The 26,971-nt window shown below is 36.8% G+C and overlaps 1 protein-coding gene across 2 annotated transcripts in view; it reads left to right on the top strand.

The window, feature by feature from the left end:
• Positions 1-2,441: 2,441 nt before the first annotated feature.
• The window catches only part of COG6 (component of oligomeric golgi complex 6), a 55,345-nt gene continuing 30,815 nt past the window's right edge, over positions 2,442-26,971 (top strand). Inside the window, exons 1-10 of one of the 2 annotated variants that reach the window (XM_038132548.1) lie at positions 2,442-2,570; positions 3,128-3,271; positions 3,616-3,687; positions 6,948-7,006; positions 17,453-17,564; positions 19,574-19,656; positions 19,894-19,964; positions 21,105-21,198; positions 25,869-25,997; positions 26,109-26,200. In XM_038132548.1, the coding sequence (XP_037988476.1) occupies positions 2,442-2,570; positions 3,128-3,271; positions 3,616-3,687; positions 6,948-7,006; positions 17,453-17,564; positions 19,574-19,656; positions 19,894-19,964; positions 21,105-21,198; positions 25,869-25,997; positions 26,109-26,200 (985 nt within the window). Of the gene's footprint in view, positions 2,571-2,631; positions 2,792-3,127; positions 3,272-3,615; positions 3,688-6,947; positions 7,007-17,452; positions 17,565-19,573; positions 19,657-19,893; positions 19,965-21,104; positions 21,199-25,868; positions 25,998-26,108; positions 26,201-26,971 lie in introns of those variants that run through there. The other variant, XM_038132554.1, reaches the window with a different exon arrangement.

Here is a 26,971-nt window from a genome sequence, read left to right on the forward strand (position 1 = left end):
TTGGTAAGGGAACTTGCAGTGGTGTAAATTACACACACTACACAAACTGTCTACCATTGACAGACAGAAACTGATCACTGAAATCAAAGTACCTTCTGGGAGTAACAGATCACAAAATCCCAAGCATTTTATCCCACAGTGTACATCCAATTGATTTAACAGGATGTTTGCTGGTACACAAGCAGACTGGTAAGAATGTCATGCCAAACCCACTTTTGTGATGAATACAAGACATGGCAAACCAAAAAACCAGCTGAGTTCTAGATGGTGACTTCATTACAGTCACGTTTACATTTCGGTTTAAAAAATCTGTTCTGAGGAAAAATCTATCCCGCAAAAATTATTCGTATCAGAAAAAGAGAGGATTTCTTTTTATAGCTGCATGTAATATCCCTAAAAGGTGATCAAGATATAAGCACTGGTATCCTCACACAAACAGCTTTTAGGCTTGTGCGAGGTAAAAAAGTGCTCCCTTGATTATTTCTTCTAATTTTTTCAAAAGAACACATGCATAGATAAACACATGTTGCTTCAAAACTCCATTGGTTCCTGTCAGCCCAATGTTTTACATTAGCTAGAAGCATTCTGGCTCATGAAACACATTCTTGAAGAAATGCACACCCATGAAGAAGCATCTGAAAACAGAACTGGTTGCTTCAAAAGAAAATGCGTGTACCAACTAATAGAGGGAATTCTTTCTGGCTCCTTGTAAGTTTGTGGTATAACTTGTTGGACAAGACTTGGCAATGGTTGTGACTTATCTGACACTCGTGTTTCAGATGTTGGAGCCTTTCTGATTTCAAGGTGTGCCTTCACTCTGTCAACTCATCCATCAGGTTAACAACATTTGAAGCGTTGTTCAAACAACTAACAACATCCAGCTTATAGGTGGGAGGGGATCTTTCTAATAATAGGATTTTCTTGACATATTTAAATATTAATTGCTTACACCTGTGATGCCTGCAGGCTGTTTTATCTCTTCTGACATGGAGAAGAGAGAGTCTGGCTCATGGAAGCTTAGTCAGAAGTAAAGGACATCTAGAAGGAGATAACATCAATGTAATAGGGTGGATGAGAAACAGAAACTAAGGAAAACAACGTGTCTGAAAATGCTTGAAATCCTTCTTGCTGACTAGCCAAGAACAGAAAAAAGGCACTACACAAACTGTTCAGAAAAGCTGGTCTTTTATGTAGAGGATCCATGAAGCAAACAAACAAAAATTATATAGCAAGATATCCTATCACTGTCTCCATCACAGTAAGATTTCAAGGGCTCTGGTCATACAGTTTTTCCTTGAGGTAAATGACTCAAACTAAAAGAACAAATAATTGATGAATAAAACCATTCAGAAGTTCAGTGCTCCACCTTGGGCATAAAAGCAATGTCCACTTGACTTGCTTGCAATTCTTTTCAGGAAGGGTCTTCAGAAGAGCAATGTGAAATCCCTAAACTCCTTAAGAGTTAAGCTACTGCTTGAATCTTTGGGGTTTGACCACACACCATCAGACAAATGGAAAGGTGATGTTGTTTTTACAGCTAATACCATGGTGGAACCCATGTCTTCTTATATAATAGCTGTGCACTGTTAGTCATTCTCTCTTCATGGCATCTTGCCTTTATCTGTGTACCCACTTTCTGTCCTTTGGAAAAGCCCTCAGAAGTCCCTCTGCTGTACCTCAGCATTTCAGACGGGACAAGTGACAATGCGAGAGTTCACGGTCTTTAGTTGCACCAGGGGCAGTTTAGGTTGGACTTTAGGAGGAATTTCTTTGCAGAGAGGGTCACTGGGCATTGGAATGGGCTGCCCAGGGAGGTGGTGGAGTCACCATCCCTGGAGGTGTTTAATGAAAGACTGGATGTGGCACTCAGGGCCATGGTCTGGTTGACATGGCGCTGTCAGGTCATAGGTTGGGCTCGATGATCTCAGAGATCTTCTTCAGCTTTATTGACTCTGTGATTTTGTGCCCTGGGACTGTGAGGAGACCTTGGGGGGGTCACCTCTGTGTCAGTAAACGCACAGCAAACACAAGACAGCCTTTTCATTTTGACACATATTACAGCCACTGCTGTTAACTTCTACAACTCATTGTAGAGATCTCATTTATTTCGTCCTTTCTAGCTGTGCTCTTAATTAAAGCATTTGTTTTGCGAAATAAATACAGCTATCTGCTCTCATGAAGTGAACCCTCTATCATCCACTCAAAATCCTTTATTTAGTGAGTAAATGAGTTTTATTCATTAATATTTCAATTTTTATGTGTTTTTATTTTATCAGTAAAAACAAAGAAAGAAATAAACAGAAAAACCCCCAGTGCCACCTTGCACCAGGCCAGGCCTGGCCCTACAGCCGGCCTGCCTTAGGCCGGAACCAAATGCTCGGAGCGCGTTTCCGCCGGAGCCGCTCCGCGTGGCGCCGCTGTGGCCGGGCAGGGCCGCAGCCATGGCTGACACCGCCGCGCCGCCGCCGCCGCCCGCCGCCCCCGCCCCGGGGCTCCCCGCTGCCCCCGGCACCAACCCGCTGTCCCGCAAGCTCAACAAGATCCTGGAGACGCGGCTGGACAATGACAAGGTGGGTCGGGCGGCGGCGGCGGGGCGCGGTGGGGGCCGGATGAGCCGTCAGGGGCCGCGGGCCCCGACAGGCTTCGCGGCGGGGAGGCGAGTCCTGCCGTAGCCTCAGTTCCGCTGCGGAGCTGCGGGCGGTCCTTTGCAGCATCAATTGCGAATAAAATTAGTTTTCGCTTCTCCAGCAATATGCCACGCTCCTGTTTTATCCCTTCAGGTCGTAGGGAGGTTTGTATTACTTGCCTCGGAAGGGTACTTCTCAAGCTTTTTGTAATGTAAATGTTTTCTTGCTGTGGATAGGTCATTCTTTTACAGAAAATAGTCTTATCGGTTAAAGCTACTGCAAAATTGTGAACAAAGTTTTCTGTTAGAAGAAGAAAGGCTCAGCAATGATTTTAGTTGTTTGCCAGCTGATGTGGAGTGTGTTAAGGTAGCTTTTCCTCTAAAACCATTTATTAGGTTTGATTTATTTTTAATAAGACCATGAACTTGGAGTGGGTACAGAACATTTAACCTGCTTCTTTGTAACTGCATGCAAACTGAAGGACCTTTTTTATTTTCCAGGAAATGCTGGAAGCACTCAAGGCTCTCTCGACCTTTTTTGTGGAAAACAGTTTGCGCACCCGAAGGAACCTGCGTGGAGACATTGAACGACGAAGCTTGGCCATAAATGAAGAATTTGTGCACATATTCAAGCAAGTTAAAGAGGTAATGCTTTTGCAGCATGACTAGCTATTTTGCAAGAGTACTGCTACATGATTTAAAGTTTAAAAAAAGAAAAAAGGATGAAAAGAGATTTTAACTTTCCAGGACATATATATGTTTACAGTAATATTGTTTCATTTGTTGGTAGTGTTACATTGGATGTTTCAAACAGATCCAAATCCTCAGTGAATCTTGATATTTAGGGGGGCATTACTCTGCACTGACTAACAGGAAGCATTGAGCAAAATGTACCTTAAAACTGGGGCATCTGATTGTGGTGGGAAGCTGGGCCTGGACACAGCATTTCTGATTAAAAACACAGTTAACTGTTATTTGAACTTACTTAGGAGCTTGAGAGTATAAATGAAGATGTGCAAGCAATGAGCAGCTGCTGTGAAGACATGTCCAGTCGTTTGAAGGTAATATATAGATGGAAGTGCTTTGAATATTTTTCCTTATGAGGTGTGACTACATCCTTTTGAAAGGACAAAGAGTTATTTTTGAGGATTGAGAGCAGCAGCAGCAAGATGTTTCCATAGTATGCATGTTAGGTTACTTTAGGATATTAATATGCTTCTTCTTACTTGTTTAGAAACTGTATCAAGGAAGTAATTTTAATTTCTTTCAAAATGCAGCCATATACTTATTTTGATAACAGCAATGTGAAATCCATGTGTGTGTCAGTGGAGAGAAATTATTAGACTGGATGTGTGTGAGATTCATGGGTTAATTTGTGTATTTCCATTTAAAATGGCTTTTGTATCGACTGTGTCTCTTGAGTTATGTGTTTATAGGAAAGTATCTGGTAATTCAAAGAGGGAGGCAAATCTAGTGTGCATCTTCAGTGTATTGGTTTTGTTTCTTAACATTGTCTCAGAATGCTGATATGCAACAAAACCAATTCTGTTTTGCCTTAATCCTGAATCTGTAATATTCCTGGTGGGGCTGGGGGATGTAGGACGTGTGTGTTTTATGATGCGTTACTAAATCTGGCTTGGTTTTAGGGTACGAGTTCAAAATTCAGTGCAGTGATGCGCATAAACGGCTTATGGATGCTGAAGTGTAGATGTTTTGCCAAACCAAACCTGTTCCCAATACAGCACATAAGCTATAGTGTGCGAATAAGAATCCTTCACCAAAAAAATCCTGTGAAAACAGTTGTTTTCTTCTCCATATATGTGTGCGTGTGTGTGTGGATATTAGATGTCCTCCTACTTAGATAAATAGGTTTCACAGTCATTGTTCAAATTCTTGTAGCTTGATGAACTTGTACCAAAAAATGTGAGAGTATAGTGTAGCCAACTGCAGTACTTAATTTTGGAAGGAACTGGGTAATGCGCCTCAGAGGTCTCAGATCTCTTTGAACATTGTTATGTGGATATATTCCCTAGTGCAGTTCAGGAACTGTTAGACTAAGCTCTTAGATGTGGAAATGAGTCAAGTGTCCATGCAGATTTTTGCTCTTTTCTGTCTTTAGATCATCAAGTGTAACTGTCGTCTGTGATTTTTTTTTTTCTTTTCCCAGAGTAGAGCCGCCCTGCAGAGATTTCTTTTACTGTTAAAGTCAGTAGGTAGTTTTGTTCTGTGCCCCACAGGAGGTTTCCTGTAGAGCCCTGTGGAACTCATAGCTTGTCTTGATTCAATCCATATTTTCTTTGTATGAATGTTAAGTTAATAAGCTCAGGAACTAGCTCTCAGTTGTGAAATACTCTGGTACTTTATCTGAGTAGGACAGGAAGATTTGCAGGCATGTGCTCAAGCTGAATAAGAAGACAAAAATGAGCTAAATAGAGCAAATGAAAGAAAAAAAAAGGAGGATTTGGGGCATATAATGCAGAAAAGTGTGCAAAGAGAGCAGTATATTAAGAAAGCAGAACAAATACAGGACATGAAAGGGAATATATTTGCATAAGTCAAAAAGCTTTTTAGTTTTGTTATTTTGTAAGTTTGTAATACCATCTGATCCAAATAGCCATATATTGTCACATCTGATTTTAGGACAGTGACTTGATAAATACAGTGGCTGAAAGGGAGAGAAGGAGCAAGTGCTAAACTGGAATTCAGTGGGGTTGAAGTATAATGAAGTTGTTAACTAATATACTGAGATGGAGAGGAAGAGAAAAATATTTCTGTTTTGGATACAGAAGAAACATCAAATACCAACTTCCTGATTTCTCTAGCATGTCTGCCTCATTTCTGACAGTTACCTGGTTAGGTTAGATGTAAGCTTTTACATTTCATACATAAAACATTGACAATATCTGGCATGGATTTGAATGCACTTACATAAACACTGGCTTCCTGAGATATCTAGCTAGATTCAGAAGAAATGCTTTTCCTTCTTTTCTGCTGTCCTACTGTTGGCATTGTTCGTGGTAATCAGTACTTCTGCCCAGAAAGTACTGGAAAGAAAGCAAATTTCCTCTTTTTTGTTTATTGAAATTGCAATTACATTGAACATGAATTGTTACAGTCCTATTTCACCTTTCAAAGCATTCCCGTACCTTTGCCGCTTTTCTGTTGTAACTAATGTAGTGGCAGATAAAAAGGCTGGAAAGAATCAGTGTGTATAGATACTTTTGTTAAACCTCTCAGGGGTCTCAAGACTGGCATCTTCAATTTGGCAAGCTGTAATTTGCCTGTAATACAGTATTGAAATTATTCACAGAATGTCTGTATTGCCATTTCCACCTCTTCACTTGCAGTATTATTCTATACTGAATACATTTTGATTTTAGGAATTTTTTTTGTTAAATCGTCTCAGTTTTTCTGCATAAGGGATCACTGGTGGCATCCAATGTGAAGCCAAAAAATCCAGCTGTCTTTTAGCTTTTTACAGAGCAATAAGTTTCAGAACCCTTTAACTTCAGTTGCAGCAATCCTTTTAGTTATGCGGTTGCTGTCTGATGCAGAATTGTCTCTGCATGGATTCCCTTGCACTGCCATCACTCAATATTTAGGGCTGTGTTGAATTTCCTAAGTTAGAATGGTAGAATCATTTAGATTGGGAAAGACTTCTGAGACCATTGAGTCCAACCCAGCATTGCCAAGTCCACCACTATCCCCTGTCCTTCAGTGCTACACCTGCACATCTTTTAAATACCTTCAGGGATTGTGACTCAGCCACCTCCCTGAGCACCCTGTTCCAATGCCTGACCACCTTTTCAATGAAGAAATCTTTCCTAATAATTGTCCTTGGTCCATGCAGTTCTGTAAGCTGTTGGACTGTATAACTAGGCTTGCTTAGACTAGCAGAGCTATGTTCATCATCTTTTCTAAAAAGTCTGAGTAGCAGTTTAGCATCCAAAGGTACTTGTTTCATTTTTTTATTTTGTGACAGCAAATGATTTACAGTTGATGGGCATACAAAATAATCAGAACTATTACACTAATATTTATAGTGTTTCTCAAATATAAATTAAAATAAACTTGTATGAATATATGTGTGTATAAACATGAAAATATATATTGATAAGGATACAAATTTATTTATTTTGCTGCCTGAACATAGGGAGAGTTAATGAATACTTGTTTCAAGAGGGCCTTCTATTCAAAGAGTATAGTCTTTAAATTGCTTATTCTTGGAAAGCTTCAAAAGTATTACATCTTTCAAAGATTGTTTAATACAGTTGATATGTTTGTGTTTTAAACATGCTTAACAATTCTAATTGTGTTCTAGGCAGCAAAGGAACAAACCCAGGACTTGATTGTAAAAACCACAAAACTCCAGGCAGAAAAGTATGTATACTACCTTATTTATTTGATAGCATTTTTTTTATGTGACTCTGACACTTTGATATATGACTTTGGTATTTTTTCAATACTATCTGTGTTTTTAGATCAATTGCACTCTTGGCTTATTGCTAAATGATCCAAAAAGGTGAGAATGTGTGTTAGTGTTTGTTTCAATAAAAATTGGCTTTTTAGGGAAAACAATAATTTACAGTGGTAGCACATGCTAAATATGAATGTGCTTTGCCTAAAGTCTGTTGATAATGTAAGTTATATTGTGTCATAACAGATGTGGACCAACTAAATCTCCCATCAGTTTGACAGGCTCCTTGTTATTAGTGCTTTATATCCAGTGGAAATCTCTCTCTTTTTTCAGGGGCAGTATGAGGGACTGCCAAGTTTGATTCTAACCTACTCTGCCATATTTAAAGGTGACTGTAAAATACAGGAGTGCTGTTTAATGAGCCTAGCACAGACCACTTTTTTCATTGGTTCTCCAGCCTCCTGTGGAAGAAAAGATTTGTAATTTTGCTTTTCAGTATTTTTATTCCTGAGGAGGGGATAATAGCCAATTATGGATTCAAGCAGTCTATTGTTTTTTGGCTAGGATGCATGGTTTTATAGCTTCAGGTTTTCTCTGTGTAAAGGAATGAATCCCCTTGCTTTATGAGCTTTCTTCAGAAAATTATATACAGTTCACTGGAGGTTAGAAATAATTATTTTGCAGCAGTAAGTTTCTAGTGGAAATGATGGTTTTGGATTGCTCTCGGTGAGCTTTCAAAATCAGTAGGTTTATGATATGAGCTTCAGTAGAAAATCTGTACATATTTTAATCATTGAATGTAGAATAGCTGCATAAAATGCAGTGCTGTTTCATATAAAGGGAAGGATTTGGTAAAGATACTTAAAGTAAGTGAGCAGAAGTCTTAGAAAATACATCGTTTTGAATATGAGTATGTGAAGTAGTAGAACAGAGAAGCGGTCATATATTTTGTCTCTCAAGACAAGGAAAGCTGCTTTGAATGGGAGATAGCAAAATCAGTCCCAAGAGGTGTATGTGTAATTGGCCTTAAATTCCATTAAAGGAGATTATGCAGACTGTACGTCAGTACCTCCACAATATAGTCCTTACTTGCACTAAAGTTTACTTGCAAAACTTTCTGCTAATTCCTTTAAAAGACAGAACATCCCCCTAGTGTGAAGAGGAAAAATATTTAGGAAGTAATCTGTCCTGACGGTCTGTGGGACCTTGGAATGCACATGTAGGAAAAAGTTTGGAAGTTTATTTTTTAAGTATACCATGAAATACCCATGAGCAGAAGCCAGAACTTGTGACTTTTACAGTCTGATAGTTATGGAAGATTTAAAATACCATTATATTAGCTAAGTTGACTTTTTCCCTGCCTAAATGTATGAAAAATTGTGAAGGCTGTTTGGTTCCATTTGGGACATATTAGTCATTTATTCTTTTAACTTGTTAAAGGAGTGCTTGTTCTGATGCATTTCTTTGCTTTACATCAGGCATATGAAGAGGCATCTGCTGCTAGATGTTAGGGGATTCTTGAACACCTGATATCTGGCCTCTGAAAAAGTACAGGTCTTAAATTGCTGATGCCTTCAACTTAATGTGACCTTTTCTAGCCAACAAATAAGTGGTGAAACTGGAAGGACATGGCTTCTCTGTCCTCTGAGGGTTGTCCCAAAATGCTGTGTGGTTGAAATGCAGAGATGAAAACTGGACCTGTTCTATTATGTTTTTCTATTAGGCTTAGCATTTATGTGATTTACTTTAGCTGACCATGTTTTTGTAGCTGGAAAAATGTTAGGATTTTATTCAATGATCTGAAACTGAAGGGAGACTGTAAACTTCCAGATGCATTTCATGTATTAATGTTTACTAGGGATTTAGATTATTTTCCTTTTTTTTTTGCTGTATTTAAAAAGGAACGGCTGTCTCAGTGGCTCTGTGTGGGTACTTGGTTTTTTATACTAAGCAGTTTTGTCACTGTATTGTCATCTATATAATTAGTTGTAGTTCAAGATAGTTTTCAGTTTTCAAAGCTTCCAAATCTTGTTGGTTATCCTCGTCTCTCAGGTTTGTGGTTTGAAGGTAGAGCTGGCACCTGAAGTTTCCTGTAGGTAGTCCTAGTGAGCACTTTGGTGTACTGGTGTAATATGTGAATTTAAGATATCTGGCTAAATACTTGGGATAGAAAATTAGATCTTTATCTCAGATTTAGGTTAAATCTTAAGCATTCTTGGGTTTTTGCTTTGCAGCACTTTTTTTCTTGTTACTTAGTTTGTGAGCTTTAGACCTGCTTTGGCATAAATGCTAAATATAGGGTCTTACTTAGATAACAAATTTTAAAAGTAATTAATACAATTGCCTTTTTATATTTGTGAATATATCACTGCATTTCTTTGGTCAGTTAGGTTGCTTATTCTGAGTTTATTTCTTTGTAAAGTCTAGTTAAAACTACTGTACATTGGAAATGGTTTTCCTTCACACTATTTAAATTATGGTATCTGCTTAGCACAGGAATTGACATGGATTTTTTGTCATTTTTCCTTTAAAACTGAGACTTACCATAACTTAATATATAATACATAACCATGTAGTGTGAAATAAAGTAGTCCAGACATCCAACCCATCTATCTCTTCATAACAAAAGGTTAAGTTATTGCTTCTCAGTAACATAGAGTCTTGAACAGAGTGTTCATTTTAATGTATTTAATAACAAACTTCTATAATAAAGAAAAACTGAGTTAGTTAGTTTAGACAATTTCTAGTAATTGTTAAAAATTAAAAATTGTTAAAAATCTGCTTCCATTTCAGTTATCTTCAGTAGATTTGTATACTTCTACTTGAGCACACTAATACTGCTTTCGGGTTGCATTAGGTTTTTTATGTATAGTAATGAGGAGATTGCTTTGTATTCAAACAATGATCATCTGTTGTGCTTTAAAAGATGTGGGTTTGTATAATTGCTATTGCTAGTAGGCGGACAGAAAAAGGACCTTGCTCCTTGAAGTGAGATTTTAATAATAGCTTCTTCTGACTTGTTGGTTCTCTGGCTCTCTTGTTATACTTGACTCCAGTTTTGTTGGGGTTTTTTGTTTGTTTTTGGTGTTGGGATTTTATTGTTGGTTTGGTTTGGTTATTTTTTTTTGGTGTGAGGCTAAAAACTTACTTGCAATACTGAACTACTTCACCTTGCATAGAGGACAAGCATCCCAGACTTCAGCAATTCCCACACCAGAGAAATAACTCGTTTAGTTCCAAATATGCTATACAGAATGCTAGAAGCCTGGCTTCATAGTAATTCTACCAGCCACTTAATAATTAGATGGTGTGCAAGATGTTGTGCTGTTTCTGAGGTTAGCCACAAGTTACAGTAATCAATGTTAACAATTGAGAAGAGAGACTAGAAGGTAATACTTGCAATATTAATACTTAAAAATTAAGTAAGAGCAGTTATGTAAGTATGTATATATGCTCAGGGGCTTCACTGAAAATAAGTCTGCAGAAATACAAAAGTTGTTGAGGGCTAGAACTCATGTTCTAAAAGTGAAAACTTACGAAAGAATGGAAATGGCTCAGACAGATATTTCTTGAGTCAGGCTTCTGGTTCAGAGCTGTTGTGGAGGTTATGCACTTGAACACTTTTACAAGCTGTCTTATTTTGCTGTACTCTCAATTGCGTTCTTAAACAGAGTGAAATTTGTATTTTGGTGTTAGAATCATTGTTAGTTATATCAGTTACAAAAAAAGCCATTTACATAGCCCTGGGATTGTTTTACTTTTTAAAAGACAATTAAATATGATTTCCAGACAGGAATGTAAGTGTGTACTTCAGTTTGTTTTAATTGAATCGCATTACATTCAGGCTTGATCGTTATTTAAAAAATAACAAATACCATTCTTGGAATTAGTCAGTTATTTGACTGTCACCTCTGTGCTCAATACAAGCTTAGAACTCTTAGGAAAAATGTTTATAAGTGAACATCTGCTTCAGTATGCTACACTACTGATCTCTCATCCTTGTCTCTTGATGGTGCCTTTTTCCTTTTCTAACAATAATCTTTTTTGTTATAGTCAATTTGGAACTTATGCAGGAAGTTCAGCACTATTTGTGGCAGGTGAGAGAGATTTGCTTTTATCAGCTGGTGCTGAGAAAAGTGGTGATCTGGTGGTTTGCATTGATGACATGTGTTGACCTTTTGAAACTTGTATTAACATTTATTCCCATGAATGTGCTTCATGAGAAAAAGCAGTGATTGCCTAAAATGAATTATAATTCCATCTGGGAGAGGGTGAAGACTTGAAATTCTGAGGCTATTCTGAGGCTCATTTTCTATCCTGATTTGTAGCAAAGTAAAGCATAGGTGACAGAGTGTAGCAGAGGAGTAAAACTAGCTAAAATGGATCTAAAAGAAAAAAACCCAAAACTAACTTGTCATTCTAGCCATGACTAGCAGAGAACACACAAAACCTCATTTTCTTGCCAGCTTTTCTTCTTGGCAACTCTGTTGAGATATGAAGTACTCTTGGTCAGTATGAAATGAGATGTAGTTTTACAGGTCAAGAAACATTCACCTAAGTGCAGAATCAGTTACATGGTGCCATTTCTGACTGATGTTTGTTGGATCTGCTCTGGGGAGAAAAGCCCAGGAGCAGAAGGACCAGAGAGCTTGTGATCTTCACTGGAAATTGATTTTGGTTTTATTGTTTTCCTACTATCTGATTTTATTCTCCTTTTGCTGCAGCTTAAGCTCATTTGTTTTGATTTTATTCCAGGTGGATGTAGAGAACAGTGTGTAATTTCCATGCCTTTGGCAACATTGTTGAATTTGATGGCAAATTTGAAGCTAGACTAAGCAGGCCCCTTTCAAGTGACTTTATATCAGATTTTTAAAAGATAAACTGAAGAAACTAGTCTGTTTGGTATGGAAATATCAAATAGCTCATCTCTACAAGATGGAAAAGAATGTGTTCATTGGAAACACAATCCTTTTAAACTTAATCTCTGTGTACAACTTAGAAACCATGGATCATGGATCTTAACCATTGCCAAACAGAGATTTACCATGTGTGTTCACGTATCTATATCTGTATATATCACATGATTTCTGCAAAGCTCTGCATATGAAAATTTTGTCAGAAATATTCCATAGATGCATACCCATCATATTTAGAAGAAGCCTTACCAATATAAAAGTAGAAAATGATTAAATTTCTCGAATTTATTTATACCATGTAAACTTTTTTATTCTAGTGTTTGGTAATCTGTTTGGTAAGATTTCAAGCATTTCAGTGCTGATTTGTTGCTTAACTTTTAATTGAGCCTTTTCAATTTTTCCCCATTTATTTTTTGTCACAGAATGTGTGAGATGGCAGGGCTGCAGCATTGCAGGCTGTCTTCAGATAGGTGTTACAGATGGGAGAAACCTTCTAGGTTCAAGTGCACTCTCTTGCTGCTGCCTATTATTTGCATGATGACTTTGGTAAACTCATCAACTATTCAACACAGAACTAGTGCATTATTTTTGCATGTTGTGTGTGTCACTGTTCATGGAACACTTACCCAAAAGCTCATTCTTTCCAGTAAAAGCCTTTCCCTGATTTCAAACCTAATTACTGGATATAAATTGACCCTTTTCTCATCTTGTTCTTTGTCTTATGAGCTGCCTTCATCTCCTGTGATAAATTAGTTTTTCCATTTCCATGATCATCCTGCTAGCTGTGGTCTAATGGGAATCCATTGTTCTTTCACACAGATGATCAGGATTGTGATCTCTTTTCCAGATCAAGTCTCACTAAAGCCTTCTTTACTATTACTGCTATTTTCTTGTATCCTGGAAACGATTCACTGGGTTTTTTATGTCCTCCTATTTTTTTAAGTCAGGAGAATATTTCATAATAATTCATAATGATGGAATAGGTCACTGAATACCTCCTTACAGTATTTCAGTTCTGCTTCAGTAAGAGATGTTTGACAGATAAAATGCAGGACAAAACATTTGTTCTCAGCATTTACAAATGCACTTTTGCACCTCTCCTTACTCTTAAGAATGGTTTTCTCATGCTTGTGTGTAACTGTTTTGTTACATATTCTTGTATATTTGCCTTTCACATGACAGAAAAATAATTTTGCAGCTTTATACAAGTCTGTTAAAGATGATTGTTATTTACTTATGAGTTAGAAATACTCCATTGTCCTGAGGCTTTAAAAATGTGTTGAATTCTCAGTACCACACATTGAAAGTAATTTCAGAATGACTGCTATGATTCATCCTAAGTAGAAGAAACCAGCAGATTTTTATGCTGTGTGTGGTGGCAAGATAAAATTAAGCTTTGAAAAAGTCTGCTTCTTCCCCACCTCATTTTTGAGCTGTCTAGGTGATAATCCTAACAAACAGTGCACATTTGTATTTGGTTCAAGGGAAAAGTGCATGAAGTGCATAGTTTTCCCAGCCTTTTGAGTTCTCTTGCAAAAGAATTCTGTCTCCCTGGTAACGATTAAAACGGGGGAAATTGCTCTTTGTTGGAATCCTGTCCTTTGCCCAAGTTCTAAATTCTACCAACACTTGGCACTTCCCGTTTTGCATCAATGCAGGGTTCCCATAAGCTGTTAGTTTCATTCATTTATGCAGGATTGACTGTGTTAAAAGAAAAAAAAAATTTGGATAACATGGTATGGCCTTTCTTCAGCTGTACTGCACTGCTTAGAATTTAGAAATCATTATATCTACAGAAAGGCCAGTGAGTCTTGAAATGTCCAGTTGTCTGCACACAGGTACTGACTGCTGTGGGTTATATGTAAGACAGCCTTACACTGGCTTTTGTTGTTACTTGCATTGTGTTTTATTAGGCACTTACTGAAGTGAAATGATTGTAGCAACCTTGAGTGGCATTTTAATCCACTGCCCTGCCTTAGTAAGATAGATTAAATTCTAGTTAAATATCTGTTGGCTTATATGTGAGGAAATAAATATATAACTAAATATACATGGAAAAAGAATTTATTACAGATCTGAGTGTATTGGTCTCAGTAATACTGTACATTGCCAGGCAAAAATCAAAGGTATGTACAATTTACATATTTTGTTCCTGATACATCATCTAGGATATAGGGTCTCTTTCTTGTGCAGATTGATAACGAAGGCAACTTCCACAGTCATCTCAAGCAGAACTGGCTAACCTGTGTTCTGAAACAGAGTAGCTCTTTGAAATCCTGTGTGCTTTGTAAAGAGCCCAACAGAAACAGCTTTATCAAAATTCAGACACATGCTTTTGTTTAGGAGAGAGGTTTGTCACCACTTCCCAATCACTATCTTGAGAAAAGTGAATGAAATATTGCTGCCACCTTGAGGTTGTTTGTCACAGACGTATTTTATGAAAATCCTTTTGCCAGGATTTTCTTCTCCTGAGAAGCTGAGTAGCCTCAGGAAAGAAAATCCTGGCAAAAGGATTTTCATAAAATATATCTATGACAGTTGTTATTTTCTGAGTACATTGTGAAGCTTAGCTTGGCCAGTGTACTTGAGTTTAATGTATTGACTCTATATTATAAAAGTTAATTATTAGGAGTGCATGGAGTCCATCAGTGTGCAGTTATGCCAGGCCTTGGCCCAAGGCACAGCCGAGGATGGGAATGGCTTTCAAGTACAGTATTTGATCAAACCTTGTTCTCCGTAACAGCAAAAATGGAGGGAGGATTGTGAAGAGTGGGGACTTGCAGAAGGAGAGATATTCATTAGCAAGATTGTTCTTTTTTTATAAAGAAGGAGTAAAACAGGGTACAGAGTTCCAGGAGTGACTCATGAGCATTCTGTTTGGACAGTTCCTCACTCTGTTCCTTGTTCTACCACAACCCTACTTCCTCTTGAAAACTGAGAAAACCATTATGCCTGGTATACTACACTTGTTAAAATCAGACTTCCTCCCAGTTTGAGGGAAATATAGATTCAAAAAATCTGAAGAACAGAAAATAATAATAAATGGAGATCTTCTGTAAGAGCACCTTAAAGTTTATGCACTCAGAAGATACACAGGCTCAAAGAACAGAAAAGTTTCTCAGCATCCCATCTGCTCCTCTCTTTGTGGAAGATTTATTTCAATTGAACCCAAAGAAGGCCTTGCATTTCCCTTCTCTTACCTGTTTGCTAAAGGGATCATCTCTCACCTAAAGGGAGGGGTAATCCAGTCTATTTTCAGCTTCGTGGATTTATATTAAATTGAGACTTCCATCCCAAGAGGAGGGACTCGGAGCAACTATTGAAGTTAATTCACAAATTTACATGTTCTGTTGTTTAAACAAATTAAAAAACAAAACAAAACCAAAATACCATGGTGGTGATGTTGAGGCATTAGACTTGCTCAGCAAAAAGTGTGAAACAGGAATGCTTTGTTGAAAGCAGCAGCATTGTGTTAAATTTTAAGTGTCCTTGGCTGTTTTTCAATTTGAGTAGCCATCTTGATGCCTCTAGGGTTTTCTTGAGTCATAATATTTATAATTTTGATTATTGTTAGCAGTTGTAACTGACAATTGAAATGAGCTCTTCTTACAATCCAGAGGAGCTCTGAAGTGTAGTTTTTGTGAGAGTTTTGTAGCAGCAGTGAGGTCAATGCCTCTTGCCTGTGACAGCTCCTCATGCTGGTACACCCCAGTCCCTTAGCACAGCTGTGGTAAACTGAATTAGAAAATACATGTAATCTCCACCCCCAGGAAGTAAGAACTTCTGGGTTTTTTCCTGCCAGATTTGTTCCCTGATCTAATTCACTACATGATGCTGTAAACAATTGTCCTGGCACAGTGGGAAGGTCAGTACAGGTCAGGGATGAGCAGGGATGGCTGAGGCAGCCTGAGTAGCATGGCTTACACATCATTGCAGTGAGCATATTAGTGCAGAGCAGACCTGCCCCATCTTTCATCTGTGTTGTGAGAATTTCATAGTTACCCTCAGAACGTGTCTCACAGGCTTAATACTGATTTTAAAATACTCTTTTGTTAATATCTTCTTGTCTCTTTCTTGTACGTTTTGTAGACCTCTTGTCTTTTTGCCTCTTACAGAATGACTTTCTCTTTTCAGATTTCACCACATAAATCTTCTTGCTGAAAATTTACTGAATTTGTTCCAAATGGTCTTGTTCCATTCGCCTTCCACTGTGTTGGAAAGCGCCAGGATTTTTCATAGATGCATCTGCGTGTAGAGTTGGTTAAAATGATCCTCCATCAGTCTTGTTCCTTCCCTGAGAAATATTTGGCTTCATGAAGACTCAAAATTTGGAATTGTAGAGTTTACTTAGAGAAAATTAAATAGTTTTATTTTAAGCTTTGCAAAACTGTCAGTGTAAAGATAAAATCATTATATTTGCCTAGGACCCCAGTGAAACCTGAATTATCAATTCAAGATGTGGTATTAAAGCATGTGAGTTTTTGGTTTTCCTTTTTGATTAGGTCCCTGTTGTGTAACTTAGAAGTATTGGCTTACTTTCCTTTTTGATTTTCATAGATTTTACTTTTAAAGTACTGTTGGATTTTGTATTGCTCTCCCTCATTGTTCAATGTGCTAGAGCATTGATACTTGCAAAACGTCTGATCTCTAAAAGATTCCTGTCTTACCACCCTGTAATAAAAATGTATTTGTCCTGTAATAATTATATCACATTGAAAGATGAAATGATCTTAAAGGAACTGAGCCTTATTTTTCTGCAAATAACTAATTTGTGCCTTCTTAATGTCCTGAAAAAGTAGTCTTTATTTCCAGGAATACTGTGTGCTCAAACCACAGTTTGAGCAAATTTTCTGCTGCTACAGGAATCCCAGTCCATTCCATTTGAGTCCTTCCGTGGTTGTAAGGCATGTGACAAAACATATGCAGGAAAATGCTGTCTATGAGATGGTGCTTGCAAATTTCATCCTGCCTGTGTTTATTTCAGGAACAAGAGAATTACCCATTGCGTTTTGATTGCTTGTGACATTAGTAAATTGATATCCTAACTATATGGTGTTACAAAGAAATGGATCTCGTCTGCAAAAAAGTAGATTATTCTGAGGTTAATTTTGTAATTTTGAATGCTATAGGGTTTTCCTTTCCTTAGTGAATTTGAAAGGTAATAACTGCAAGCATTGCAAATGTGAAAGCACAAAGTATCTGGATCAGGTAACTTATGATACAAATGCTGAAGGAATATTATTTTAAAGAACTTAGTAATTTTCAAATGTGTTAAAATACCTCTATATTGTCTTAACTGAATAATCTGTGTAAGCTTAATAGAAAGTTTTATGTGAAAAAGCAGCTCAAGTGTTTGATGGCAAGAATGTGCTATTATAATTTAATAATACAAATTTCTGATGCTGGTGGTATTTCCAAAAGTATAAATATGAAAAATAAGTCTTTGAGATAAGCATAAAAAGCTAATATCCTCTTCACTTTGTTTTATTACAGTCAGAGATTAGAAATGAAAGCACAGGTTGCAGATGCATTCATAGCAAAATTCCAGCTGACACCGGATGAAATGAATCTGCTTCGAGGCACAAAAGATGAGCCAATTACTGAGGTAGCTCAATGAACATTAAAATCTTCACCCTGAACTAAAATGTAGAAATGCCCTAACTGAATTGTACGCAAGATATTATTTTTGGTTTGCAATTTAATTTTTTATGGAGGAATGTACCTTTTAAGAGAATGGTGAATTTCTGATGAGTTTGAAATGTGTGATGAAAGATTCAAGTAAAGAGACAGAAAACCAACATTAAATTCTAGTTTGTGTAATGATGTAATGAGTTTGAGGCAAATGAGCTCTCATGTAATCAGTTTGAGGCAAGGTAGTTTTTATATGGTTCTACACTTCAAAAAGACCTTTATGAAGTCTAAATTTTGAGTGAAGACATTTTAAAACTTCATGACACTCATAGCAAATGAGAAGCTTGCAGCTCTCTAGTACTGCCACTGTGCATGTGTGTGTACATTTTGCATATTCATGTATATAGGTATTCAGTGACTTGAGACAATATGAGCTGAGGCTTTCCCTCAATGTTATTTGGTTGATAAAGGTACTAGGTGCTGATTCACTTCAGCCACCTTGCAAAACAAGGTTTGGAATATGATATGATTTGAATAAGAAGACACAGTAAAAGGAAACTTGTTCTACAGTAAAAGCAAACTGAATAATCAAAGAATTGAGTATACCGAATAGACTTTTTTATCATTGTAGTTGCATGGAAAGCTTCATGTAGTGTATCAGCAGGTAGTCCAGATTTATCTCATTTTCACAGGCATCCTGTTTGCATTTAAAGCACTATTAACAACATGGAACTGGTAACCATAAACAGTGCTAATGAGAGCATAAATAATTGTGCACTTGAGTAATTGCTGTATGCTTTTGTACCACTATTGCCATGAAAGAACATTCAAGTTTCTAGAAAGTGCCTATTGCAGGGAACAGTGACAGCAGCGCTGTGCCAGTCACTGCGTGATTGGTTTGCAGCCAGCCAGGGCTGGTCTTTTTGAAACTTCATCGAAAAAATGTGCAGAAGTAACTGAGATAAAACAATTCTTCTGCTTTAGTTGGTAGACTTCATTAACATCATGTGTATGCATTTCCCCTATGATAGAGTCAACCAGTGTGCTTAAAACACCTTTAGTCAGACTTGTGGTTTGGAAATTTTCTTTTATCCCAAAGGAAGAGTGCTTTGGGTTTTTATAAACATGTTTTTTAACACAGTTGATGCAAGACAGTAGATTAAATTGCTGGCCTCTTTTACTTAGAATATGTCTGTTTTTATGTGACTTGAACCAGAATGAACTTCTCTGAGCAAACTGTGTTCAAATCACAAAAGATGTAACAAACAGTTGTATCTGAAGTAGCTGGTCTCCTCCAAGGCATTTGAAATATGTCTTCATAAGAAGGCATGTTTGAAAATGTTACTGGCTTTCCATGTGCATTCTGAAACTAACAAAGTAACCTTTTTAGCCATATGTACTTGTCTTTTAGGCTTTGGGTTTGTTTTTTTTCCACTGCTGCTGTTGAGTTACTCCATAGGGAAAGGTTGTTCTGAAAAAACCTTAGTCTAGACAATTGCAATTTTTTTTAAAATTTTTTTTAAAGCAATAGTTAACACATTTCATGAGTACAAAAATTATCAACCTGTAATAATTGTACTTTACAATGTTTCATTTTGCTCTGTAGTTTCTAACAGTAATGGGAGACAGTGACATAATGCATAGCAGTGTCCTTAAAATCTCCCTAGAGTTACCTAATGGATGTGAAACACACATACTTCACAAAACAGGTTAAAAATACATCTTTAGTGCTTTTTTTCTGTTGTTGCATTTTTTTGCATGAAAAATTTGATACAGTGGGAGACTAAAAAATCCTAAGGCTCTCAAGATGAAATGGAAGGTAAGTGGCAAAGGTGGGATGTGAATTTTAAAAGCAGCTTTTGGAACACAGACCTGCAAGAAACTTAGGAATGGAATTGAAAGAGGGAGTATAGAGTCCTAGAGATTTGAATAGAAATTACTGCTTTTACACACTGCTTGTATTTTGTGTTTAAATTTATTTAGGATTTTTTCAAGGCTTTGGGACGAGTAAAACAAATTCACGATGATGTCAAGATTCTCCTCCGAACAAATCAGCAAAGGGCAGGGTGAGTCCTACTTAAATGAGTGCAAGAGAACCATTAAAAGTTAAAAGCAGAAGTTAAAGCAAGGTCTCATTCTTTGCTTCATATGACAGAATATATACAGAAATATGCAGAATATTTCACCAAAAAAATTTTAAAATACTCAAAATTTTAATAATGGTATGTTTAATTTACATGAAGCGCCTTTGCTAGTACTGTCTAAAATAGAATTTGTAAACAAACTTTTTATTTGTCTTGTAGCTTGGAAATTATGGAACAGATGGCTTTACTGCAAGAAACATCTTACGAACGACTTTACAGATGGACTCAAAGTAGGGCTAAGAATGTTTTTATGTTTATGATTATTATGATGATGATTCCTGTAATTCCTTCATGTGGATTGAACTTAGCACAAACCTCTTCCAAGATATATTAACATTTTGGTTTCCTTCTTAGGGAACCAAACTGTTAATTGGCAGTTTTCTAGATTTTTGGGTCAATTTTGTTATTATAAAAGTGGATTATATATTTGTGTTTTCAGTAGATGGTTTTCCACAAAGAACAACTACTACAGTTTGGTAGTCCAAACAAAACTTTGATTGTATTGAATTTTATTTCCTTGTGAGTTAGAAGGAAGTTGTTGGTTTTAATGATTTGATAGGAAGATCTAGTTTAGTGGCAGGGGTGGTGGATTACTTTTAGAAAACAAAAAATTATTCTGTCAGGATACTGTTTTGAATGATAGTAGGTTTTCTTTTTTTTGGATATGTACTCTGGATGTAGCCATCCATGTTCAGTGTAACACCTTGATAGTGTCAAATATACTTGCTTTTTTATTACTGTCCTCTTCTCCAGAACAAAAGACTGTCTCACTGACAGTAAGATTCATGGGGGAAAAAAATGGTGCAATGTGATTTTTGTATTCATTAACTGTTCTTCAGTGGATGCTGAAGCCTCAAATAATCGTTGTGGTTTCACCCTTATGAAAAGTCATAATTTTTCTGTCAATGTTTGATCTAGTATATATGATTTCCACATTCTTGCATGGAATATAGAAGATTATATAGTTATTTTGATGTAAGAAAAAAATAACAGAATCAAATGGCAAAAACAAACAGCTTGCTTAACTAGTTGCTCCATTTTTTCTTAATAGTTTACCTGAAATGTAGTAAACAGTTACAGAGGAGCCCAATGAAATTTTGAAGGTTTAATGAGTCAGCATTTGTATGTGGGCATGAACAAATAGTAAGCTTCCTTTAATAATTTTTATTGTTGAAATTGGTGATGGACATGCATTTTACAGTACTGCTTGCAGGGGAATTTAATTGTATTTACATTAACTAGCCCAGGTAGCATATTCTGAAGTCTTAAAAATTAAAAGCCTTTGAGTTTTTAAGTAATTTTCTTGTTTGACAGCTTGTATAAAATGTATTACAGGGTAAAGAATTTGTTTTTGTGTTGATATTTTATAGATGAATGCAGGACATTGACACAAGAATCATGTGACATTTCTCCAGTTCTCGCTCAAGCCATGGAAGCCTTACAAGATAGGCCTGTGCTGTACAAGTAAGTGCTTGCTACTATCTCTAACAGAAGCTAGTGTTTTGAGCTTATAAAACTTAAAGATGGGCATGAATTACAGTGCCAAGACTGGTGGCACTTTAGTCCTGTGCCAAATTCAAAACTACCCAGAAACTTGAGTTATAAAAAATGATATTTTGACTCTTTTAAATTTCAGAAATCTTTTTGATGTAATTATGATACAGGAAATGTCATTGGACTTTTTCTAACTTAAACGTTTCTAATTAATGTAAAATGTCAGACTGTTTTAATTTAAATGAATTGTGAATTCCTGTGCTCTCATTCTAGGATTTTTCTGAAGTAAAAAAATCCTGTTCAAAACATGTGATTGTGTCTTTTAAGTCCCCAAAGTAAAAAATTGGTAAAGGTTAATTAGCTTTTACTGAACTTCCCGTGGTAGTAAGAATGTCTTCTGTTACGGGTTATACAGTAATCTCTTAAAAAATTCTACATATAAACCTCTAAAGTGCAGAGGTATTTATATATCTATATCTGTGTAAAATACTACTGTTCTTATTCTGAATTTTCTGGTGTAGTAAATGAAATGGTACTTTGGAGAGTGAACCACCAGGTGGCACTGTTAGACTGTTAGAACTGTTAATTGGGGTGACCATCCCTGAAGAGGTCGTTTACACTTCTTTGGGTTTTAGGCTTTTTTTTTTTTTTTTTTTTTTTTTTTTTTTTTTTTTTTATGCATTCATCACATTTTGCAACCACTGAAAATTTCTTTCAGCCACAGGTATCCAGGGCAGCAGAGTAACAGGCAGCTTTTCAAAGGCCTACCCTTATCTTTAAGAGTGTCAGTGTGAAGGTACAGGTACATGATGCTGTAAAGCTCCATGGAGCCCTTCACAGGAAAAATGCATGGGGCATGTGGACCTGAAAAGTGCTGTCAGTGTGAGAGAAAGCTCAGATCTGGACATGCTCAGTCAGCTCTGCTGGTCAATGTCAGGGAGAAGTGGTGTCACTTGACCTCCCCAGCTATTGGATGGTGTGTTGCAGTAGTTCAGGCCATAGCTAGGAATTCTCTCCCCTACACCCTCTTTTACAGCTGCAAAATATCAGTCACTATTCTATTCACAGCATTTTATAGGATTCTTTTTAGATACAGTTTTATTTTCTGTAATAAATACTTTGTTGAATTATGATCCTTTGAAACTTCATAAAGTCATTGTTTTGCTTTCTTAGTTCAAGGAAGGGAGACCCCATCTTGTGTAGAAATCACTGCTGTCCAGTTTAAAATGAATCTGCAAAAGAGAGGTTTTTTTTTAATTGGCACTTCTGTAACAAACAACAGTAATAGTATTAACAAAGATAGAATTTGATAGGTAAGACCTTTCCTCTGCCAAAAGAGTAAAAAAAACCCCTATTCCTGTAGATGACGCAGACATGTGTCTCTCATCATAGATTATCAAGCTTAATTACTTGCTACAGTATATTATCAAAATTGCAGTACTGATGCTTTACATTTTAAATCTCAAGATTTAGTTTATTCCCTTCCAAAGATTTTTGTGTACCTTTAAGTAACAAATTGCTGAGCTCATAATGTAGAAGTTAAGTCACAGAAGAAAATAATTTTAAATTTTTTTGTGTATTAGCACTCTTGTGTGAACTAAACACTTTCCCTCCAAATCACTGCCCTTGCATCTGATAAAGATTGTGATTTGGTTGGGTGAAAGTGAATAAGATGGAGAAGGGTGAGAGTTTAGAACTAAATCTACAAATTCTTGTTTCCTTATATTGACTTACTAACTAAGAGTGTCAGAAGGACTGCACTGTGGGTGGACTTTTTGGAACTGCAGTCCGTAGGGGATGTAAAATAAACATTTCAGAATGATTTTCACTGGCTTTTTGGCTCTAACAGAAAAATTGAGAATTGTTTCCCAGAAAATGCATGGAAACATAGCTGAAAGCAGTGTTCCTCTTCCATCATCCACTCAGGTTTACCAAGGTTTTTTTCTTCCTCTTTCCCCAGTAATCATAACTGTGTATTTTAAACATTAAAGCTGGGTTGAAAAACATCCGAATGTTTTCTTCTCCGAACATGAGTATGTGTAATAACATAGTAGTAAATACTGTGTTCTTGTGTAAATAATAGTTATTGCTGAATTTTTTAACATGCAGGATTTTATAATGGTTATACCCTGTTCTGCTGAGAGCAAAAGGAAAATTAGTAGTTTCCTTTTTAAAACAAAATTATCATTATTGAATGCTGTACTCAGAACTAATAATGATCACAAGATCTGTTTCACTGGTGTATATTTAGTGATCTATTGTATAGCTGTTTGTTGGGGAGGAAAAAAAAGGCTAACTGGTTTCTACAGATTTTGAGATTTTCTACAGTTTGAAAATTTTCACTCCAATACTGCTCCTTCTAGACAGTGGGCAGTTGTCATATGCTAGATCTCTTCTGCTTTTAATTGCATTATTTTATAAATAGTAATTTATTAGAATTTTTTGTTAGACTTCTATCAATTGCAGATATTTACTCTCTAGCTTAACAAGTACAGTGTATGAGGAAAAATACTTCAACAGAAATTTCCAGATTCTTCAGTGTGCTCTTTCCTCACCTCTTTAATATAATAATTAGAATTAAAAAGAACAAAACTGAAGATTCTCCCTGACTTTTTATAGCAGAGTAGAAATCTAATTGAATTTAATGCCAAACATTTTTGAAACCATATATTATTTTCTTTTAAATTTTGTTCTCTACGTCTGTTAACTGTGAATGCACTGCTTATTAAATGCAGACTTAAGTAAGTCAGTGAATAACATTCTTTTTATTAATATTATTTTATATATATTTCTCTGCTGGGTATCATTGGTAAGTGACACCATGCTCAGTCTTTGACAATTTTCAATTACATTGGGAAAATAAATTGTAATGTGTATTTTCTTTCTCTCCTTTTTAGTTTGTATGTTGTTCAGAGTACTTAAATTAGTTTAAAAAAAATAGAAATCTTCTGTGGCTTGCAAATATAACTGGGATGTTCATTTCCCATCCTTCACTTGCTTTCGTGCTTCAGTGCCAACAGAAAGGTAGCCAGCTCCAGAAATGAGCCATGTGTAAGTTATTGGCACCTCCTCTACCGCCAGCAAGAGATACTACATTCTGGGCTGTAATTGTTCATCCATTAAATATCCAGCTGAGATTGCTTTGATTAAAATCAGTGAACAGCTATCAAATGAATGTAAGTCTGTTCCTATTAGTCATGTGGTAGCCTAGAAGGAAGAAGCCTTGTGGTACAGTGCAATAAATTGCTGCTTCTGTCAGTCAGCTGGATCATGTGCAAACAGGAGTCCCACACCTGTCAAAGATGTTTATGTGTACAGAAATTGAAAAGCTGAGTTTTCATGTATTTAATTCTGGAGTGTAAGGGAATGGGAGGGTCAAGGAAGAGTTTTCTTTAGTATCTGTTCAGAGGAGTCAAGAAAATCACAGAGTATGCTGAGTTGGAAGAGACCCACAAGGTTCATGAAGTCCAGCTCCTGGCCCTGCAAAGCACCATCCCCCAAGAGTGACACTGTGTGCCTGAGAGCATTGTCCAAACACTTCCTGAACTCTGTCCGGCTTGATGCTGTGATCAGTTCTGCTGGGGAGCCTCTTCCAGTGCCCAGCCACACTCTGGGTGAAGAACTTTTTTTTAATATCCAACCTAAGCCTTTCCTGACACGACTTCAGGCCATTCCCTCAGGTCCTGTCACTGGTCACCACAGAGAAGAGATCAGTGCCTGCCTCTTCTCTTTCCCTCACAAAGAAGCTTGGTGAGTCTTGCAGTGAGGTCTCTCCTCTGTCTCCTCCAGGCTGAACAAACCAAGTGCCCTCAGCCACTCCTCATGCAGCTTCCCCTCAAGGACCTTCACCATCCTTGTTGCCCTCCTTTGAATGCTCTCTAACAGATTAATGTCTTGTTTATATTGTGGCACCCAAAAATGCCCCCAGCAGTCGAGGTGAGCCTGCCCCAGTGTGGAGCAGAGTGGGACAATCCCCTCCCTTGCCCAGCTGGCCATGCTGTGCCTGGTGCCCCCCAGGACACTGCAGAAGCAGTCACTTCAATTTCTTCTCTCACACCCTTTTCTTTCTTCAGTAATATTAACCTGATCCTGGCAAGACTACCGCCTCTGCCTGTGCACCTGTGTAGAAAACACAATGCCAAGTACTTCTTTCAGTCTGTTTTGCAATGGTATCAGAGGAGGCACACTAGAAAAACTCTTCAAATTTAGTAGAAAAACCCCACAAATAATAATCTGACAGGTAATTAATTTAGCCTGGAAACCAAGAGCTATCCAACCAAGAAAGAAGAAAAGGACAGTGTATATGTGTGTATATATATAAAAGATTAAATATTACAGCACCTGTCTGCAATATCAGAAGTCTTGTCTCATCCTACACATTTGCTCTAGAGCAGACAGGCAGGTGACAACATAAAATTTGTCTTCTTTTCTTCTCCTGTTTGTCAGATGTACCATAGGCAGAGCAGGATGATAGGAATTCTGACATCATCAGATGGTTTTGAATGCTTTATAGTAGAAGCATTGATGCAAGATTTCTAGAACTATAAAAATGTTTACTTGTATTAGCTGTGAGGCTGAACTAATCAGCTGTGATAAGGCAGACTGTTTTTTTTTAACCTGTTGTCATGTTTCAATAACAGATACACGTTGGATGAGTTTGGGACAGCTAGAAGGAGTGCTGTGGTCCGTGGCTTTATAGATGCTCTTACTAGAGGAGGTCTGGGAGGTACTCCCCGCCCTATTGAAATGCATTCTCATGATCCTCTCAGGTACAGTACTAACAAGAATGTATATGAAATAACCCCTTTTTTATTGTTGGCATTTTGAATTCCCAACACTGTAAACCACTAATTTACACAGAAATTTCTGTCTTTGTGTAGGTATATAGGAGACATGCTGGCCTGGTTGCATCAAGCTACAGCTTCTGAAAAAGAACACTTAGAAGCTATGTTAAAGCTTGTGACTATTCAAGGTACTACTGGTTTTAAAACATAAATTGTGGAGTGATAGTAAGTCTGTGATAAGTAAGAAAGTGTGACTAATTTCTTAGGCTGGGCTTCAGTTACAAGTCTGAGTTTAAATTTTCCTAAAAATAATCTCAGAATAGCTGGTGGTTGCATCCTACCAAAAGAAGGCCTGTAACAAAAGAACAGTGTTTCAAAATGCACTAATTTTATTTTACTGTACTTATAATAGATTTACATCAAATTTGCGAAGGAACATTTTAGAGTAGTTCAGAGTTCAGAAATTGTTTGTAATTTATGTGACTACATGTCTCTTTGAAAATGTTACATATTATGTTGAGGATTTTCATTATGCCTGGGCTCTTTTGTTTAGTAATTTTTTAAAAATATAATTCCTTATTTCTGTAAGTCCCTTTGTTCTACAAGGAAAATGGAATTTTCATCTGTCATTTAACATTGTTCCGGGTTTATGGAGGTTGACATAGGCCACTCACAGATAGATGAAGCTTTTTCATTTCAAAACTCTCCTTCAGTTCAGAACTGCAGATTCTTATGCTTAGTCTTCAGCCGCTTTGCTTTGTTTTCAGTAGATTGAACCTATACTTTCAAGACTTTTATCCTGTAGAAACTTTAGTATGATTTGGCACCATAGTTTCAGAGAAAGATATTTTTTTATGAAGTAAGCATATGTACTCAATTGTAACAAACTCATTGTAGGAACTTATACGTGATCAGTATCTGTGAGCTCTTCAGTAGGTCTCAATCCTACTCTCAGTTTC

This window comes from Motacilla alba, chromosome 1 (genome assembly GCF_015832195.1).
Source record: "Motacilla alba alba isolate MOTALB_02 chromosome 1, Motacilla_alba_V1.0_pri, whole genome shotgun sequence".
Taxonomy (NCBI): domain Eukaryota; kingdom Metazoa; phylum Chordata; class Aves; order Passeriformes; family Motacillidae; genus Motacilla; species Motacilla alba.